The 19,941-nt window shown below is 41.3% G+C and overlaps 3 protein-coding genes across 3 annotated transcripts in view; 1 reads left to right on the top strand and 2 right to left on the bottom strand.

Moving 5' to 3' along the window:
* LOC117448115 (retinol dehydrogenase 13-like) overlaps window positions 1-1,020 on the bottom strand; it is a 32,672-nt gene extending 31,652 nt beyond the window's left edge. The window contains exon 1 of the mRNA XM_034085243.2: window positions 828-1,020. Coding sequence (XP_033941134.1) covers window positions 828-1,020 — 193 coding nt within the window. The remainder of the gene's footprint in view (window positions 1-827) is intronic.
* On the top strand, window positions 1,019-13,177 carry idh2 (isocitrate dehydrogenase (NADP(+)) 2). Its single transcript, XM_034085241.2, has 11 exons — window positions 1,019-1,133; window positions 5,452-5,543; window positions 6,104-6,269; window positions 8,130-8,290; window positions 8,431-8,574; window positions 9,950-10,086; window positions 10,344-10,495; window positions 10,651-10,763; window positions 11,022-11,119; window positions 11,200-11,292; window positions 12,785-13,177. The coding sequence occupies exons 1-11, from the start codon at window positions 1,019-1,021 to the stop codon at window positions 12,867-12,869; spliced, it is 1,356 nt and encodes a 451-aa protein (XP_033941132.1). The 3' UTR covers window positions 12,870-13,177.
* A 1,067-nt stretch (window positions 13,178-14,244) lies between these two features.
* Window positions 14,245-18,989, bottom strand: znf710a (zinc finger protein 710a). Its single transcript, XM_034085239.2, has 5 exons — window positions 18,778-18,989; window positions 16,684-18,192; window positions 15,759-15,950; window positions 15,498-15,672; window positions 14,245-14,997 (listed from the first exon to the last, which is right to left on the bottom strand). Exons 1-5 carry the CDS (start codon window positions 18,790-18,792, stop codon window positions 14,828-14,830), a joined length of 2,061 nt encoding a protein of 686 aa, XP_033941130.1. The 5' UTR covers window positions 18,793-18,989; the 3' UTR covers window positions 14,245-14,827.
* Window positions 18,990-19,941: the final 952 nt, after the last annotated feature.

The following is a 19,941-nucleotide window of genomic DNA, read 5'->3' as shown; positions in this document are numbered from 1 at the left end:
TAGCTGGGGATTCTGGGTAGTGTAGTGTCTTCTGCCATCCTTTACTCCGAAAAAATATTTGTTTCTCCGAATCGAAGGGGGAAAATACAAAAGCATTGCACACAATTTAAACCAATCAATGTTGTGTAATTAACAAGGATAATCTGGTGTTTTTTAGTCGATGAGTAGTGCAGATATCACTGTAAAATCAATCGACAGTAAGGGGAATACTTACTTCCGGGTGTACAATTCTCCGTTATCCAATGAGAATGGACGCTCACATTGCCTTGGCAGCCGACACAAACGAATGCCGTGCTTCAATGAGCGTCAAATCCCGCCGCAGATGGGAATACATTGCAATCAGTTGAAAGCTATTTGATTTTGCGTCCCTTTATGAAGCTGAAGGAGCCTAGGAGCGTCACAACTGCACGCCACGGACACTGATCAAACGTCGCTCCTGGACGATTATGGAGTGAGAGTGTGTCAACTTGTATGCAGCAGGGTAGCTTGTGAATGTTACTCCAGGGGTAACTACTAAAGTCTAATTCAATGCGGTGTGAAAGCGCCCAATTAGTCCAAATCTGCAGAGTAACTAAAAGTATTAAATACATTGAGTGGAGTAAAAGTACACCATTTACCTCTGAATTGTAGTGGTTTAGAAGTACGAAGTAGCAACAAATTGAATTACTGAAGACAAGTACAAGCCCCTCAACATTTTACTTGAGTAAATGTACTTAGTTACTTTGATATGACGGTGACCTTCGGCCGGGGTCATCCTGCCTGAGGAGCTCATAGTTCACCCGGCTCTTGTCTAGAGTACGAAGGAGCTTTATCCGCTATTTGCTCACCTCTCTTTGTTCCTCCTCTGTGTCGTGTGCGTCTCTGACGTAGCAACCAGCGTGTCCCGCCGGCAGGGAAAGAAGGGCGGTCCTGCTCCTGCTGCTCGCTATATTGCACAGAGCCTGGAAGCGTTGAGCCCCTTCTTTTCTCGCAGTTTCTTCGAGTGTTAATCTCAGAAAGTGACTCGGGCCAAACAGACATGGCTGGATATCTGAAAGTCCTCAGCTCTCTTTCGAAGTCCGCCGCAGCTTTCTCCCGAAACCCTGCGGTGCTCGCTCCGGCTGCGAACTGCCAGACTTTGCAACAAAGAAACTGTGAGTTAAGAGAGATAAACAGGGTCACCCTCGGCATATTTGTGTTAACTTTGACCTAAGATGGTGTATTTTATTTCAACGTAGCTGGTTGGCTAATGTCGGTAACAACATCAGACAGCCGATAACCGAGCTACGCAGCAATGTTAGCAGACGCCAGTGCTATAAATAGTCGTAATTTTTGTTAATATTTGTGGCAAAGGTACCCAAACGCTTCCAGGTCGTTTAATGCCAGTTGTTTACATAATCCGGTGGCTGAAAACGACGAGATAATGGCCGAAAAACAAGCAGCCGGAGAGAGTCTTCGTGTCATTTTAAAGTTTGAATAACAGTTAGTCAGCCTTTTCACGTTTTAAATGAATGGAACGTTAACGGTAAAAAGTACTACCATCGCTGCCATGGCAACTGTAACTGCAAGTTATCACAATCGTTGTAAGCCGAGTTAAAGTAACATTTTCAAAGCTAAAAACTGGCAACGGATGAATAAAAAGATTCTTCCTTTTAGGTGCGGACATTTTATTGCTCTTCTCTCCTCGGGGTTTTTAGTGCAGCCATGTCAAGCTAAATGAAGTTCCTTCCAAAAAATGATGAGCTGTTCTTCAGCCATCATGTCATTAGTGCAACACTGACTTACAAAAGTTTTGCCAAGGTCAGCTTTGCATACGAGACTCAGCTAAAGAGAGTAATGGCTGCCGAATCTTCGGCTGTCCTAGATAATGGTTTCCACCAGGGTTACATCCACAGCATAGTAAGCAGATTTATTTAACCACATCTGACCTTTGTATTATGAATGTAGAGCACTATCAGCTTGATACGTTCATTGTGGCCATAAACGGTGCCAATAACGGGACAACCCAAATCTGTTGCCTTTTTTGTCTAAGATTTGGTGAAGGATCCAGATTTATCACTTGGCCTCTGCAGAAATCCTAACATTATATACAGCAGGACTTTCTAACTCCTTCCAAATGTCACTGTGCGACCCAAACTAGCAACACCAGTGTGTGTTTACTTTACACAGCAACTGGTCAGGTGAAGGGCACTGTGTCTCTGGAGTAACTGCATGAAGAGTCATTTGAGCTTTGTAGTGTACCGAGCTGTCAGTGGTGAATGATGGCAGCCCAGTTTGCACAACCAGGATTGTCTCGGGTAGATACAAAGGTGTAGTTCCACTACTTTAAACCCCTACATTCCTGCTATAGGGTAACACTTTCTTAGTACACACACTACACACCTGTGGCAGCATTGTCACTGTTTTTATTTAGTGTTTTAATTCAAAAGTCCTCAGCAAAGGTTTGAGACGAAAACTATTCATTTATTTTTATAGCTGTCACAAGTTGCATTATCTTTAATGGAAGCTGTTTGCTGCAATATCCTGCCCTTTTAAGTTTTACAATCCTCATAAAAGTGCCCAACATGCTGTTTCCTTTTGGCTGTGAGTTTTACAAAGAGAAAGTATAATGCACTAGTACGTTTTCAATTTTAGTTTGTGAACTCTGTGACCTTGCACATTAACTTCCTATGTTTTTGTCAGTGCAGTTTAACAGTTGATTAACTGACCTTCTCAGAAACGTCTCGTCTGCAGCTCGGTTTTAGTCACTTTGTTTACGTAGTGAATGCCTTACGTTGGTATAGGATTAAAACTGAAGGGGTTTAAGACTGGCCTTCCACTGTTTAAAGTTAACCGACATGGACAAAGGTCATCGAGGTCATCTTGTCAAGGCACACGTTATTTTAGATGATATTTGGCCTCCTGCCTCTAGTTTATATGCACTATATTGCACAAGTTATAGTAAAAAAGTGTCATTTACCAACCTTACACAATTTGTTTATCACATTAGTTTTAAATACCGTTTGCTACAGTGTATTTAAATCTTCTTAATACTCGAAAGCTGGCACTGAATGGTAGCTCAGATTGTATTGTTTACTCAGGCTTTCAACAGATAATTCCTGTTTTTAAAATGGATTGATTTACTCTGCAATCAGCCACATTTTTAAACTGTTTGAGTCAAAACCACAATACATATGCTTCAGAAAAGTACAATAATTGCAATATAGTACTCAAGTCAAATATATTGTAATGGTTCTGAAACGAAGGCATTGCTTTTTAACCAGTATACACTTGAATGGTACCACATCTTTGTCAACATAATGCCCTGACTGAAAGAAGCTGTTGACTCATTTTCAAACTCTTGAGTCTGCTCTTGTGTTTATTATATTGTTTACAATTGAGACAATATGCCAAGCTTAGTATGGAGGTATGATTTCTTGTGCAATTCTACCTTTTTTAATACGTTGTTGTTTTAACGAGGCAGGCTTATAATATCCCGGCTGCATGTGTGAAGGATGTGGCAGGCCCCATGACTTTTATTCAGCCTACCCTTCAGCGCCCGGTTTGTGATGCATTCAGAGGTTACATAACCAACTCAGCTCCCTCCTGCGCTCCCCTCCCCCGTCACTGTGATGGTGCAGCCTGTTTTAGCAGATTTAGGTTAGATGAGAGAAAATGTGCCAACCACAGTAGCTGTTAGATTCACCCAGGATGCACTGCAGAAGAGACTGTATTGTGAAAATTACCTCACAACAGTCGCTCCTCGGTCATACCATGCTGGATTTTTTACCATGTTCAGCACATGCTAATGACAACTAGGGCAGTCACTATTACTAATGATTATTTTCACTGTTGATTCATCTGCCAATCCCTTGCTCAGTTTACTATTAAGTTTATGAAATGGTAAGAAACGGCCCATTAGCTTTGTTAAACTTAAAACAAAGTTACTCTCTAAAATTGATTACTTGTCTAGCAAATGGTAGACAATTATTTTGAAGATTATCCAACTTCATGAAGAAAAGAAACACAACCTTAATTGATAATACAATGATGGGACATTTGGCATCTTTTCTTGAAAAATGAACAAACCCTTTCATCTCCAATGACGGAATGTTTATACATAATAGTTACTGTCAACCATCAACCAGGGTTTCAAAAAACCTCACTAGTCCCAGAGACACCATTTTATTATTTATATCTGTGTCATGCCATTCAATAACTTAATTGTAGCATAGAGGTCACAACCGTCTTTTGAATGAGGTTATTTTCAGAGCTTCATGGACTTGGCATGGCCCATCACGTTTGGAGTATGTGAACAGAGCACGGTCTGTTTTGACAGGTGTTACCGAGGCTTCATAATCCCAACAAGGTCAAAATGTCCCCATAAATCTGCATGGATGTTTTTTACATTTTATTAAATATATTTAGTACAAGGACATGTTGGTTGCGTAACGATTCTACCAGACTCCTTTTATGTTAACTTGCATTATTTTTTTTGGTAGCAGTGGGGGAGCATTGACTTGGCTGGAAAATCTGAGAGACACTTGATCCTCAGCACCTCCCCCTGAACTTTTGCTATTCACTCAGTGTCCTGCTGGTAGGACTCACACACTGAGCTCAATGAGAGCTGATATGATTAGAGATACTAATCGACGTCAAACTAACTGAAAAGCAAGTTAAGAAGAGCCCATTTTCTCCAATGCCAATGTTGGCTCGAATAAATAAGTAATTAAATATGTATTTTTTTGACAATAAAAAGTTGATTGTCAGTTGTTTTTATCCTGATATGACCAGTTAAAATGATTTTAATTATATATCGACAATAAAAGTGAGTTTTCCAAATAAGGATTATACAGTTTATTCAGAAGAAAGCTAATTGGAAACTATTTCAGTAATTCATAATCAGTCACTGTTCTAGCAAACATCTCAAACATTGCTAGTTGTAACTTCTACAATGTTCAATTAAAATCTTTAAAAAAAACATCATACCTCTGGTTTAGGGGCTTGTTGGAACAAAACAAGACATTTCAAGATGTCCTCTTTTGACTGGGATTAAGATTATTCAGTATTTTTTGAGAATGTACCAGCCATATGCTGTTCAGTTTTGCAGGTATGATTTCAGTTAAAGCAGTTAAAAAAGCACTTTGGTAATAAAGTGAGTACAAATTTGAATATTTACTAGCCATTGGCTGGTTGACATAAAAGAATACCCCCTGCTTAATTGACTCAACAATTATTTGATTAAATGCTATTCTGTAGATACATTGAGAAAGAGATTAATAGTTGCAGTGCTATTCCTGAGGCACAGAGACTATTGGGCAAATGTAGAGGAAGCGGAAAACACTGTTGCCTGTCCTCTGCTGATATCCTCGAAACAGGATCTACCTTTATTTTCAAATCAATGTTTCCTGTTTGTTGCTCAGCAGTCTTTGACCCTTAAATAAATAAATAAGCATTTAGTTGTGATTGAACTGTTCCATTTGTGATTGACAGATGCCGACAAACGCATCAAGGTGTCCCAGCCGGTGGTGGAGATGGACGGAGATGAGATGACTAGGATCATTTGGGAGTTCATCAAAGAGAAGGTGATGAAGTGGTGGAGAGTCTCTCCCTCTCTCACACACACACACACACACACACACACACACACACACACACACACACACACACACACACACACACACACACACACACACTGGTGACTCTCAGAAGATGACGGGCCCCCACGCTGTCTGATTCCTATTTTTATATCACAGACTGACACGTGGATGTTATGTGTAAGATTATGTATGTATGATGTGTGTGGGGGGGGGGGGGGATTGGAGCTGTTTCATTCAGTCACTCTCTTATTGCCTTTGGAGAGAGCAGATGGCGCTTTGGCTCAGGAGAAAACATGGAGAATCATGAGATAAAATCCCTGAATGCGTTTTGAGTTGTGTTGTTCCAACACTGCAAGTGTAATTCATAAATCATATGCAAACACTGAAAATGACACACACTATTTATACATTCGGAAGCACTACTTCAGTTGAATTTTATTTGATGTAGTCTCTTCAACTGATCTATAACGTTTTCTAAACAAAACAACATTAAAGATGCTGTAGTTAAATGCAGATGCTAATTTTGTTTGTGTTGCCTCTTTCAGCTCATCCTGACCAATGTTGACGTTGAGCTGAAGTATTATGACCTGGGTCTGCCGTACCGTGATCAGACTGACGACCAGGTCACCATCGACTCTGCCCTGGCCACTTTGAAGTACAATGTGGCTGTTAAATGCGCCACCATCACCCCCGACGAGGCCAGAGTGGAAGGTATGTAAATAGTGTTCATGTAATTCTCCATACCCACTTGTTGCTGATGGTTGTGGTAGAGGAACTGTAGATTTTGATCTGATCTGAACATCTCATCTGTAGCATGGTCGAGCTGTAGATTTTGCACTAACATCTGTAGCATGGTCACTAGCAGTAGCTACTGACCATGCTACAGCAGTGAGCAGCAGAGGGTGGGAGAGGCGTTATCAGGAAATGATCGTATAGGCAGGGTGTACACACTGAGCTGTTTGGCCCCCCAGAGTGTTCCGGTTGCAGATCTATCCACCTTGGGACCCGTTATCGTTTGCGAGGTCCGTTTCCGTTACGGCCTCGTGTGGCCGAACGGGCTAAACGAAAGAGAAAAGTTGCGGATACAACCGTTTGCGTTATCGTGTAAACGCCGCCTAAGTTTCTGCAATTAACCTATTGTAGTAGTCGGAGCAGTCTACTTTCAGAGCAGTTTAGCATTTACTTGTACTAGGGATCGACCGATATGGCTTATTCTAGACCGATACCGATTATTATTAATCAAGGAGACCGATAACCGATATTTGGAACAGATTTTACATTTGCAGTAAAATCTTGGTGTCAAAATGTAGAATAACACAAACTCCAACACAACTCAACACAACTTCTTTGAAATGCATTTAAGCATACATCATGTTTAATGAACTTTTAAACATCTTACAACTGGTTTCCTCTCCGTGCCCTTTTCTTTAGTGCAGCCATCTGCAATGAGTTAGAGAGAGACAGAGAGTTAAAAGTGGGGCTGCAGGCTGACATGCTTAACTAACAATAATGCTTAATTTATTATATCAAAACAATGCCTGTCTATCTAGCATAAAATCGCAATAAGCTGATAGCAACTGCAAAATACTAGTGCTAGCTAATGTTTTGCAAACTATTAAAAGTGAGGCTATTACAGTAGACCTAATGTTAGTCTAGTAGCCTCACTTCTAATATCAAAGGTGTAGTCAAGAGGGTCTCTTGTTGCAACACAGGGCTGATCTTAACTGTTTATTAACTTTTAAAAGATTAACTAAGGCTTGATGATGGCTAAAAGTCTGGCTTAGTTTAGTTGTTTCTAAAACAGTCTATTATAAGATAAATGTCAAATCTCATTTAACCTTCTATAAACCTTTTTCTGGATTTTGTTTTACAATATTTGCATAAAAAAACAATCGGGGTACCCAAAGTCCAATTTAGTATTTATTTTTGCAGAGATGTTTTAGTTTAATGTCCATATTCCTTACCGTTTTCCAAACAACAATTTTATACAATGAGCATTAGGGTGGTCCTTAAAATTGAAAGTCGGAAAGTCTAAGCTCCAACCCCCAGAATTCATTCTATTCCTTTCCGACTTTCAATTTTAAGGACCACCCTACGTGAGGCTAAACTTCAAGGTTGATGAGGGAGGGGTAAATGTTGTTGAAATTTGAATAAAATTCACCGGGAGAGTTTTCTTGACTAGTATAACGAATTCCGATGGTTGGAGCTTAAAATAAATGAATTCAAAAAATGTATCTCTCACGAAGGACCACCCTAATGAGCATGCTAAGCATTTTAATTGGCAATGTTAAAATGAAAGGTTATCAAAACTACTAGAGCCACAGTCACAAAATATTAGCTATTTGCAGTTCACTTTCTCACCTTTTATCATCATACATATTACGATATGTAGGCTGAGAAAGTGAACTGAAAAGCCAAGGACATGTATTGAACCAGTGTCACCGTTCTATAGTTTCCTTAGATGCAAAATATCCAGCCCAATACATTTAAAGTATGCAATTGTTAGGAAAACTCTCATATCACCAACACTATCTCAAATATCCTTTACATCCTCTGGGTTTTTGTATTTAGAGTTCAGCCTGAAGAAGATGTGGAAGAGCCCTAACGGTACCATCAGGAACATCCTGGGCGGCACCGTCTTCCGTGAGCCAATCATCTGCAAGAACATTCCCAGGCTGGTTCCCGGCTGGACGCAGCCCATCATCATTGGCAGACACGCCTTCGGTGATCAGGTGAGTCTCCTCTTAATGCTGCAATGACTGTAGCATTTCAGTTTACAGTCATAGATCTCGCGCCTCTTGTGCCCAAAATAACAACTAACCGGGCATTTTCAGGATTGATCAAACATTTGTGTACTTTGTTTCTTCTACAGTACAGAGCAACTGACTTTGTTGTGGACCAACCCGGAAAATTCAAGATGATCTTCACCCCCTCTGATGGGAGTACAGGCAAGGAGTGGGAGGTTTATGACTTCCCCGCTGGTGGCTGTGGAATGGGCATGTACAACACTGATGAGGTGAGTGTGCGCTTCTGATAAGGCTGACGTCAACAAAGTCCTTTAACAACAGAAAAACAGGCAGCAACTACGCCTGTCTTTATCTCCCAATGGTTTTTGTCTGCCCCATTGCATCTTCGGCACTTAGCCCCAAGTCAGTTTCTCCCTGCTTGTTACGTTCCCTGGTAGATCTAGGGGTACCAAGGGAAGTAGCGACACAAAAGATAGCCGGACGAGAGAAAAAGGAGAGGAAACTCAATGCTGAAGGAGTTTAAGTGAGGTTTTAATAAGAACATAAGTGAGGCGGCTCACCAGCCAAATTACAGCACAAGCTTACAATAACCAGCACACAACTAGGCTGGGTCTCACACAGAGACATGCTGCACACATGCAGCCAGACGAGAAGGAGAGAAAGAAGGGGGCCTCACTGCCGTCCTTCTCCGGTCCTATATGGAAGTCCTGATTGTTAATTCGGATCACCTGGGGGGGAGGCTGCACCTGGGGACAATCAGAGGGAGAGAGGAAAACACACACACACGACCACACACACACTACGGCACGTAACACTGCTGAAGACCTCAACTGGTCAGAAACAAATATACATTTCCTTTAGCAGCTGGGCACTGATTTATTAGTGACTGTGCGAACAACTCAAAATAAACTAGAGTTCCCAATGTAATCAAGAAACATGGAAACCCGCTCTAACAATGCAAGTATTTTTTTTTAGAGAGCTCTATGGTACAGAGAAATCTTTCCAATCTCTTTAACGGGATTTGTTTACAATAAGACATTACTTAGCTTTACATCTTCTTTCCAATTCTACAACACAACATTTTAGTTGGTCCTATTCAGAAATCTTGAGGGAAAATGTTCTCCTAAATCTATAAATAAAAGATAGGAAACAGTCCTTGATACGATGCTTGTCAGAATACAAATGTTGGTTTGCAACCGTGATCTTCATTCATTGTTCATTGTAGCAGGGGAAAGCTTATGGTATGTACGACCCGTTCTATTGAATTTGTTGAAATATGTTTTGCCCCGACACAAATACAGAATAAATTTTTTTTTTTTTTTTAACCAGATTGGTCCCATTGAGATCATAGATCTCTTTTTCAAGGGAGACTTGCAATCCTTACTTAATCTCCAAAATGTGTAACTCTTCATGCTTAAAGAAAACTGCTGTTACAATCTGCCTAAGGCCTGTAGTAGAATTGTCTTTTCAACCGGCTTTGCTACTGTTTTGTTTGCATTCAGCAGCACAGGTCTGTTTGATTTAACAACATGAGAGGTCATAGTAGATGACTTTCAACTTGTCAAGGTGACGGTTGTTAACCTCTGTACTGCTGATAAAATGCTTCAGTAGTCATGGGCTGTTTGTATTTCTTTCCCCCAACAGTCTATCACTGGCTTTGCCCACAGCTGCTTCCAGTACGCCATTGGCAAGAAGTGGCCCCTGTACATGAGCACAAAGAACACCATTCTCAAAGCCTATGATGGCAGATTTAAAGACATCTTCGAGGAGATCTACGTAAAGTAAGTGCCTTCTGTTCTTTATTCACCAATATACATTTGTAAGAGATTTTGTTAAACTACCCTTTTGCATTTCATTGCTAATTAGAAAGCAGTCAACATTTCTGAACTAAGAAAATGTACTTTTTATAGTTTACAAAATTATTGCAAGTTTAGAAAATGATCGAGATTATGTATTTTAAAAGAAAAACTAAAATTGTAATCATGTAAAGTACGATAATAAGCCAGTTAGTTTGATATGTTGTATTTGCTTCCTGCAGGCACTACAAGCCAGAGTTCGAGACGCTGAAGATCTGGTATGAGCACAGGCTCATTGATGATATGGTCGCCCAAGTGCTGAAGTCTTCTGGAGCCTTCGTGTGGGCCTGCAAGAACTACGACGGAGACGTTCAGTCCGATATCATCGCACAGGGTGAGATATTTGGAAAGCAACAGCACTACTCTCTGGGGAATTCCTGGGAACTTGTTGTAATAAAATACTAAATCAGCAGTTGGCAGTTTTCTCTTAAGAATATGTGGGTTGCATTAAATAAGGGTTTGTGTAATTTTGCTTTATTTTTGTTATAGGTTATGGCTCTCTGGGATTGATGACCTCAGTCCTTGTGTGCCCTGACGGCAAGACAGTCGAGGCTGAGGCCGCCCACGGCACTGTGACCAGGCACTACCGCGAGCACCAGAAGGTAACCAGCCATCATTATCAACGGCGTTATATATCTATACAAAACATAAGAATTTGAAATGGAAAATGTGTGAAACCAAATCAAGGTCCTGCAAACAGACTCTGTAATCTGTGGGGTTATACTGCCATCATGTGGTGAAAATTGTGAATGCGATTTAGATGCCCATAGTAAATAAATAAATTCATGAGAATTAAAAACAACATCCTAGTACTGTGTAGTATTCAAAAACTATAACATTATCGTCAACTTCACTTTCAGGGAAATCCCACCAGCACCAATCCCATTGCCAGCATCTTTGCCTGGACCAGAGGCCTAGAGCACCGCGGCAAGCTGGATGACAACCCCGACCTGATCAAGTAAGAGATGTTGTTGTTTTTGCATGAATCATACATACCCTGGGATGAAACATCTTCTAAATGTCTTTATTTTTCTGCAGGTTCGTCCAGACCCTGGAGAAGGTTTGTGTCGATACTGTTGAGAGTGGCGTAATGACCAAGGACCTCGCAGGCTGCATCCACGGCCTGCCCAAGTAAGTCCATGTTGTGTGTCGATGGTCAGAGCTACATCTTAGAACTCTTATACTTACAGGAAATGAAGATTAGAGCACTAAAAAAGGAACGGGACTATCTGTGAGACTTCACCCCTAAGATATGTAGGACAAAAGGTGCAACTATTATTATTTCTTATGGCTATGGACTTTTCTCTATCTTTAGGATGGGGTAAGGTTGGTACATTCAAGTGTTTTATGTAATACATGAGGGTAAAATAAGATACATAGCTGACCTAATTAGTTGATCGATAAGAAAGTATCTGCAAATATCTTGATTTATCAGAATCAGAAATTCTTTATTCCTCCCACAGACGGAAAATGTTTATTGGTACTATTAAGTCAGTGCAAATAAGACAAACTAAAATTGATGAATTAGCAATTGAAGTATATTATTAAATTGTGAGCTACATTTGAGTAAGACAATGACTCTGGAAAAATTGTAATGGCCATTTTCATAGTTTTTCTGACATTTGATGCACCGAAAAATACAAGAAAAAGGTCTGCAGTTTAATCAATCAAACTAAACGTCATTAGTTGGTGACCTATTTTGAATTATGTACCCATTAAGTTCTTGGTGAATATTTTGTTTTGGGAAATGAAGCCTTTAATGGCATCCAAAAATGAATGTTTGAGGATTTATTTCTCATAACTATTCCCTTTTTTATTAAACCACTTCTATCTATCTGAAAGATTGACACATGAACTGCAAGCATGTGTTAAGTCAGGAACTTAAAACCTCATCCCAAACATGCTCAATTTAGCAGGGTATCTTACAAAACTCCAAACTATTTAAGTCAGGTTGACAGATTTAGGCCGTTGTTTCAGTCGAGATGAAAATGTGTATCCAGTACATTTTAGAGGATTCATAACATTGTGAAATGTTAATTAAGGGTGTGTTTTTGCTCATTCCTAATGATTGATGAAGAACAAGCTGCACGTGTATTGCATTATTTTCCATCTAGATCCAGGTAGGGATGAAAGATTTACTACCGTTTAAAATTATTTGATCAAACCCTTACTTAAGGGTTTCATAGCCTTGGTGGAGGTAAGTGCCGTTTTGTTCACTAACTTGTTTCTGCACACGGTCGGTAGTTGTACTACATACATTACTTTCATGCATTTTTCATCCATGAGACACTACAGTTCACAAATCTGCTAATGATTCATGGTTATTTTTGTCAATAAAGACAATATTCCCAGCAAACTAAAGACATGTAAAAATAGAGGACATCAGTTATTTATTAAGTATTACAGTAGTTATGTAGTACCAAGCAAACTCTCCCTTAAGTTGCTAATGTCCTGCATCGTGCCTATTCTAATGTTTAAATTGTTATGATATTGATGATGCTGTTATTAACCAAAACAATAGTAATAAAGGTTATGTATTTTTTCTGCTACAGTATTTTCTTTTTTTTCCTAAAGTATGTTACAGATTTTCTGATGTGCTCTCTGTCTTCTCTTGCCTTTTCAGTGTCAAGCTGAACGAGCACTACGTCAATACCACAGACTTCCTCGACGCCATCAGGTCAAATCTGGATAAAGCCCTCGGCAAGTAAAAAGGACTTGGTAGAATATAGCTAGTTTGGAGATGGCAATGCCACTCATCAGTTTTGTACCTCATTTTGAACTTAAAGGTCAATCGATACACTCGAATTTTGTTCTGAAGGAAACAAGTACTGTCTATAGTGTTGTTTTAGGTTATAAGTAGCTGAGAACTGTGCTTCCACCTGATGCTGTTTAACTATGTCCAACTATTTGCAAGGTTTTATTTTTGTTATGTGAAGTACTGTATTCAATATTGTGTAATGCCTTGTGCAAGACTTGATCAAACATATTCGCCAATAAAAACCAGTGTTTGACCCAATATTGGTATTTGTTTTTGTTGTCTGAAAGCAAATAAATGTCAGCAATTTTAAAGGTAAATAAATTTATTATTTTACAGTATTGTCTGGTACACAACATTGTACATACATTTCTATCAACATTATCTCCACACTAATGTCTAATACAGAAAGCCATTTAAGCTGAATATCTTCCCCTTTTTATATCATCACTAAAAATGTGATGGAATGAATGAACACCGAAGCTGAACAACTCACAAAATTGAGCATTTTTATTTTAAATGCGCTATATCAACATCGCAAATGGATACCTTGTTTTTGCAGTTTGAAAAGCTAAGCACTGGGAAACTGAATATATTGAGCATTTCCCAAATCATTTTCCACAAGGTCCGCGGCCCTGTCACATGTTGGGAGGTTGTCGTTCATCACTTGAGACCAGTGTACAGCATGATGGATGGCATGCTCTTGCAGACACACTGGGGCACTTCATATTTGTGTCTTGAGTTTTTTTTTTGGGACACGTCTTGTTGAGATTCATCCATAAAGAAAAACAGAACTGCAATATGAATGCAGGGTTTGCATTGCCTTTGAGAAAATGCTGCAGTCTTGTCTCCTGAATGCCTGAATGGGGGGAAATGGTGAGGTCTGTTGAAAAAGAGGCTGTACCACAGTCTGTTCTCTGTGGTAATCTTTTGCGGAGATCTACTGATGGGTGGGTGGGGGACGGAGGGTCTGAATGTAATTTCATGAGGTCTACGATTGGACCCCAAGAAATCCAATGTCCCTGCTCAACACAACAGCAAGGAAAACGGACCTGGTCTCCGCAGCTGCAACATTTGATGTGATTCTTTGGTAAAGGGGTTCTACCGTTGAAAAAGGTATTTAGATTTTGTTTTCATTAGCGTCTTAAAACATTCCACAGAAACATTTACATTCATAGACTAGAGATCAAGGTTGATGGTTGTTAATGCAGAAATCTAGAAAGTCGACACATTGATCCTTAGTGCAACGCACTGATCACAGTACCAGCCAACGTACAAGAGGACTGATACGTTCTGTACAATAATATACAATAAAACACAGATTGCAATTCCAATTGAATCGTCTCATTCTGCAGGCTTAATTTAATTTATCACAATATGAATCAAAGTGAATCATTAACCTCTGCAAACTTTATAAGCTTTGGCAAGCGAAATGAATTGTTCCCTTCTTTAACCCTTCATATTAGTTTATCCCAGCAGACTGAGATACACCGGGATTGTCTGAATGAGTTTGTGCAATAAAACATCACCAGGCTTTTAGCTAAACATGTGCTTTTTCTATTAGGCTCCGATGATGTTCCTGATTTTAAGCAGCTGACAACATCTATGTGTTTTATATATTCATTTTTGTATCTAAATGCTCCTGTTTAAGACAGTCCACTTTGCTCAAATATAATATAGTCATTCAGTAGATTTGCTGTGTTTTTAGAGATGAAAAATATGTTATAAGGTAAAAAGTATACATTTCCAAATGTAGCATTACAAATGATTCCAGTGCATACGAATGTGCAGTTTGCTGGGTTTCCTCACATCGTTGAAGAACAACCCGAGCACTTTGTCTTTAAAAGCAAAATAACCAGTCCTGTTTTCATGAGTTCACACTTATATTTAATTTGGGGTCGTTTCAATTATTCATGCAGAGCTGAAACGCCCTGCGCCCTTTCCATAGGTGCTGTAATACTCAATTTGAGATAGTTTGGCAATGTCTGGTGTGTTGTTGTTGTTAGCTCGGTTTTCTCGCTCGCTGAATTCAAAGCTCTCCTCTTCATAGTCCTCCTGGCTTTCTACTTCTTGTGGGGGCTCTGATGAAGGAAGCAAATACACATATAATCCAACACTGTCCTCAGTAACACACACATTCAGGTCCTCCTAAAGACACATGGTCTCATTGAGGACAGCTGCCTCAGTATCAGTCTCTACTGATAGACAGGCATGTCTAATACAGGCACTGCTATGTTTACTAAACACACAGGCAGGAAGTGACAGAGAAACATGAAAACACTTGGCCACTAGATTTCAGTACATGAGTCAAAGTGCATTAGGGGCAGACTGAGTGACAATAATGTGACATGAAGCCCACAGAGCAGCCCCACTTGGACATTTGCCACACATAACCCATCAACAAATTCAAATGTCATCGAGGAGTTTTATTCATTTCAAATGAAATGAATGAACTGGCCCACTGCTCCTAACACAGGATGGGTCAAATGCAGAGAAACAATTTCCCCACGGGGATTAATAAAAGTATATCAAAATATCAAAGCAGAGGGTGTAATTAAGGATAATCAATGGAGATACTCACCATGGCTGTCTATTGAGGTGTCCATGACGCCATGTTTGACCTTCATGTGTCGGCTGAGGTTGCCCTTCAGGTTGAACTTGCTGCTGCAGTAAGGGCACTTGAAGGGCTTGCTGCCAGCGTGGAGGTGCATGTGGCCGAGGAGGTTGTACATTCTGTTGAAAGACTTTCCGCACACCTGAGAAACAACAGAGAAAATAGTCAGTATCCGTCCACGATCGAACACAGTTCTTTCTTAAAGTAAAACTCTTCTACTTCACTCACCTTGCATTTAAAAGGCTTGACTGGCAGGTGGACGATCATGTGCGTTTTTAGGGTCTGCTTCTGGACAAAGGTCTTGAAGCAGACGTGACACTGGAAGGGCCGGACACTGGCATGGATCAACATGTGTCTCTTTAGGTTGGCAGACAGCGTGAACTCTCGAGCACAGACTTCACACTTGAATTCTTTCATACCCTGTGGGAACAAACAGTGTTTGTGCCATTTTCATTAATTTAGCTAAATATATTGTGCAAAGGAAAATACAGAATGAGTCATAGGGAAAAAACACAAGGAGCATTTGCATTCTGGCTTTTGTTCCAACACATGTAAATCACATTAGCCCCACCAAGTGTTGAGAGACGGAGTGGAAATAGTACAATACATGGAAAGAATAAACTTTTTTCCCAACATGTATTATTTAATTTACATTTTAATATTGAATACAAGCAAATGCCATGGAAATATTTGTTGTTCCCTCTATAGAATAAAACAGACTGTGTAATGAAATGGAGAGAAAAACCAGGGTGATTTATCAGACACAAAGGGAAGTAGCTTTTCAAACTGCACACAACACAAAACACATGCAAGTCGGGGGTTGAGCCAAACAAAAAAACTAAGGCCTCTGAAGGCTATGTTTACAAAGCAACTGGTTTTAGAGGAAAGGCTGTGGCGCAAGTGTGCAATTTACCCTCCCATTTTCCTATGAGGATTCATACAGAGGGCTGTGATTGAGTGAAGCTTAAGTACTTGCCTTAATACCATAGATGTTTATGTCTTTAAAATGACAATTTCTATTTTGAATATAGGTTAAGTATGTGCAGTGGCATGTGGCTAGGCATTCTGATTTGTTTTAACACGTACCCTGCCTGACAAAGTCACCTCATTTTCAGTTCAGTACCTTAAGTGTGAGGGTGTGCGCTGCCATTACCTTGTGAGTGAGAGCGTGTTGTCGGAGATGGTGGATTTGGACAAACTCCATGCCGCACTCAGGACAAACGTAGGGTCGAACGTTCTGGTGCTTCATTAAGTGGTTCTGCAGCTGGCTGCGGTAAGCGAAGGACTTGTTGCACTCGGTGCACTGATACGTGGTGGGGCCTTGGTGACTGGCAAGGTGGCGCTTCAGGTGCGCGTAGGTGGGAAACTCGAGGCCACACTGGGTGCAGACATGGCACTGACCGTTCTCGTGTTTGTTCTCGTGGGTCCTCAGCTCGCTGGGGTAAGCGAAGCCTCGACCACAGAAGCGGCAGCTGTAGGGCTTTATGTCCGAGTGCTGCAGCATGTGTCTCTTCAGGTGGCTGGTCTGTGTGAAGGCCTTCTCACAAACGGTGCACTTGTGAGGTCTGGTCCCCTGGTGGGTGAGCAGGTGAGTCTGGAGATGGCTCGGTTGTTTAAAGAGCTTTCCACAGTGTACACATTCATGGGGCTTTATTCCATTATGGCCAAGAATATGAGTGACTAGGTTATATTTGGATGTGTATGACTTCTCACACATCCGGCACTTCCAACGTTTCAGACCCTCTCCCACATCTACGCAGTAAGACTCATCGATTTGCACATTGATGTCCAGTCTGTCAATCTGCATTCGCCTGGCGAGTCCCTCTGGGTCGGACCACAGCATGGCCTGGCCATTGTCTTCATACTCTCCTGGCAGGGCCATGTCCGAGGACTCGTATGCCACCTCACTGGACTCATAATAGCGGCCCTCTACAGGACTGCCAGTGTCACCACTAGTCTTGAGGTTAAGTGCCTCTTCTTCCTCTTCCTCCACCACCAACTCCTCTTCCTTCTTCTCTCTTTCTCTACCAGTGTTTTCTTCTTCTTCCTGTTCTGGCTGTTCTTCTGTTCGTGGCCTGGGTGTATCTCTTACACATGTTCGACAGTCTCCGCAGGCTTGTTCCTGTTTTAAAGAAGCTTGTTGGGTGACTGGTTCCTCAGAATTGCCAGGACTTCGCCTGCTGTTCATGTGAATGCAGGAAGGAGGGGTGTCAGAGTCAAGCCGTTCACCTTTAACCTGAGCCTGTGGACTTGATACTTTGTGTGGGTGACTCGCCTCAGTCCTCGGCCTCTTGGTCCTCCCACGGGGCCCAGGCCTTCTTCTCTCGCTGCAGTGCGGCTGGGGCTCCGGCTCCCCAGCAGGCTCAGCCAGGTAGTCCCCGTTGGCCCCTATTAGCTGATCTGCGTACTCATACTCCATTGCCTCAGGTTGAGGAGGGGGACACTCTCTGGACTCCCCCGTGTAAAAGCCATTAGGAGCAATGGTGGCCCCAAATATTTCATTCTGGGAGATGAGTCCCAGAACAGCAGCCTGAGCCAGAGATAACACCACCACAGGCTCCGTCTGTGTGCCCACATCCATGTTGTGGCACTCAGTCATCTTGGGGTAGGTCCGCTCAGTCATCTTGGGGTAGGTCCGCACCAAGCGGCTACTCTCCTCCTCCTAGAAGAAAACACATGAACATACATCTTTTAATACATCTTGGAGAAATAATGTCTCAGCATGTTTTTTTGTTATTCAGTTGTTACAAACCCTGCCTTACACAATGTTTCCTCATATAACCTCATTTCCCCAATGTAGCTTCATGATATTGGTAACCTTCCTATTAATACAAAGATTTTTATGTTTGAGAATATTGGAATTATTATCCTATGATTCAATGTTTAAAAATCCAGACTTACAGCAGAAGCTTTAAAATCTTCCTCTCCTAAGACTCAAGAATAGTATAAAGATAATGTTTTTTCAACCGCATTAGTTCCATGCCTTGTTTCTTTGCTCTAAATCCACAGAATATTTGATTGAGGAGATACGGGAGATATGTGTTAGCACCCTGCTTCCTTCCTTGACAGGCTTTAGAATAATAAGAACACAACATGGGATGCAGGTCCAGCCAGGAAGTCGACTTCCGTGGACTGTCCTCAGCACTTCCTCTGGGGTCCCGGGGCAGCCGGGCTGACCCAAGTCAGCTCATCGCTGGTGCTATATGTCCCATTCATGAGGAGCAAAGTGGCTCAGCTTCACACTCACCGTAGCCGACTTCATATGCCCGCCACACCGGGCTTCCTTAACAAGATGATATATGCCGCCAGGCTATCTCATATCCATAACAGACATTCGATTGAGCTTCAAGCTCACTCTAAATTCCAGACCGATGCATAAGACATAATTGTATGGTTGGGAAGTGTTTCGGACCCAAAAGCACATGGTTACACCACCGCCTTCAAAAGCGGAACAGTGAAACTAAGAGGAAGAAATTGTGCTACAACATGTCTGGCTGTTTGTGGTAAAGGAGAAGCAAATATTGTAGTCCACTTGTTTCAGGTTATTTCTTAGCATGGATCTGAGCTATAGGAAATATATAAAGAGAACCTCTCTGACCCCTACTTTCTTTCAGACTACACTCTGATCTTCACTCTTTGCAATCGGCACCAGCAAGAACTGCTTCCTTTTTCTGACACAATACTGAGAGAAAGAGTGGATGGAGAAAAGAGAAAAAGAAGAGGAGATAGAGCAGGAATAAAGGTGTGTGTGTGTTGGGAGAGGAGAGTAGACCTGGATGCCCTGATAACCACGTCATTTATAATTACTGCTTTTAAAGTAGTCAGACAGAGACAGACTGTGTTTGTGAGAAAGAAAAGGAAAGAGACTGGGTGTGTATTTGAAAGCATGTGTGTGAGAGAGAAAAGAGAGGGAGGGAGGGAGGTATGGAGAGAAGGAGAAAGAGCTGTGGGCGGGGGAGGAGTGGAGGGAGGGAGACAGAGAGAGAAATGAGATGGAGGGGCTGAAAGATAAAGAAAGAGGGGAGGGGAAGGAGAGATTGAGTGAGCATGTGAGAGGAGGGAAGAGAGAAAGGAAAAGGAGAGGGAGGGGGTGTGCCGGGGGGGTGGTGGAGGGGGGGCAGAGAAAGACAGAAAGACAGAGTGACTGAGTGAGTGAGAGAGAAAGAGGGGAAGGAGGGAGGGAGGGAAGGAGTGGAAGCCGGAGATAGAAGAAAAAGCACAGCAAAATGAAAGGCTGACAAAATGAAAGAAAAAGAGACAAATGACAAGGAGAAAGAGAAGGTAGTAATTGCAAGAGTCTGTACTTTCACATTTAAAGTTGCATCTGAGAGACACCTAAGGACAAACAATTAGAGCAGAAATAAGAAACACAACTCTTATCTCTTTTTGAAAAGATGTTCCCACTGCAGCA

Source organism: Pseudochaenichthys georgianus, chromosome 6, assembly GCF_902827115.2.
Source record: "Pseudochaenichthys georgianus chromosome 6, fPseGeo1.2, whole genome shotgun sequence".
Classification (NCBI taxonomy): domain Eukaryota; kingdom Metazoa; phylum Chordata; class Actinopteri; order Perciformes; family Channichthyidae; genus Pseudochaenichthys; species Pseudochaenichthys georgianus.
The sequence above is the reverse complement of the archived record's forward strand: the minus strand, read 5'-3'. Positions and strand labels throughout refer to the sequence as shown.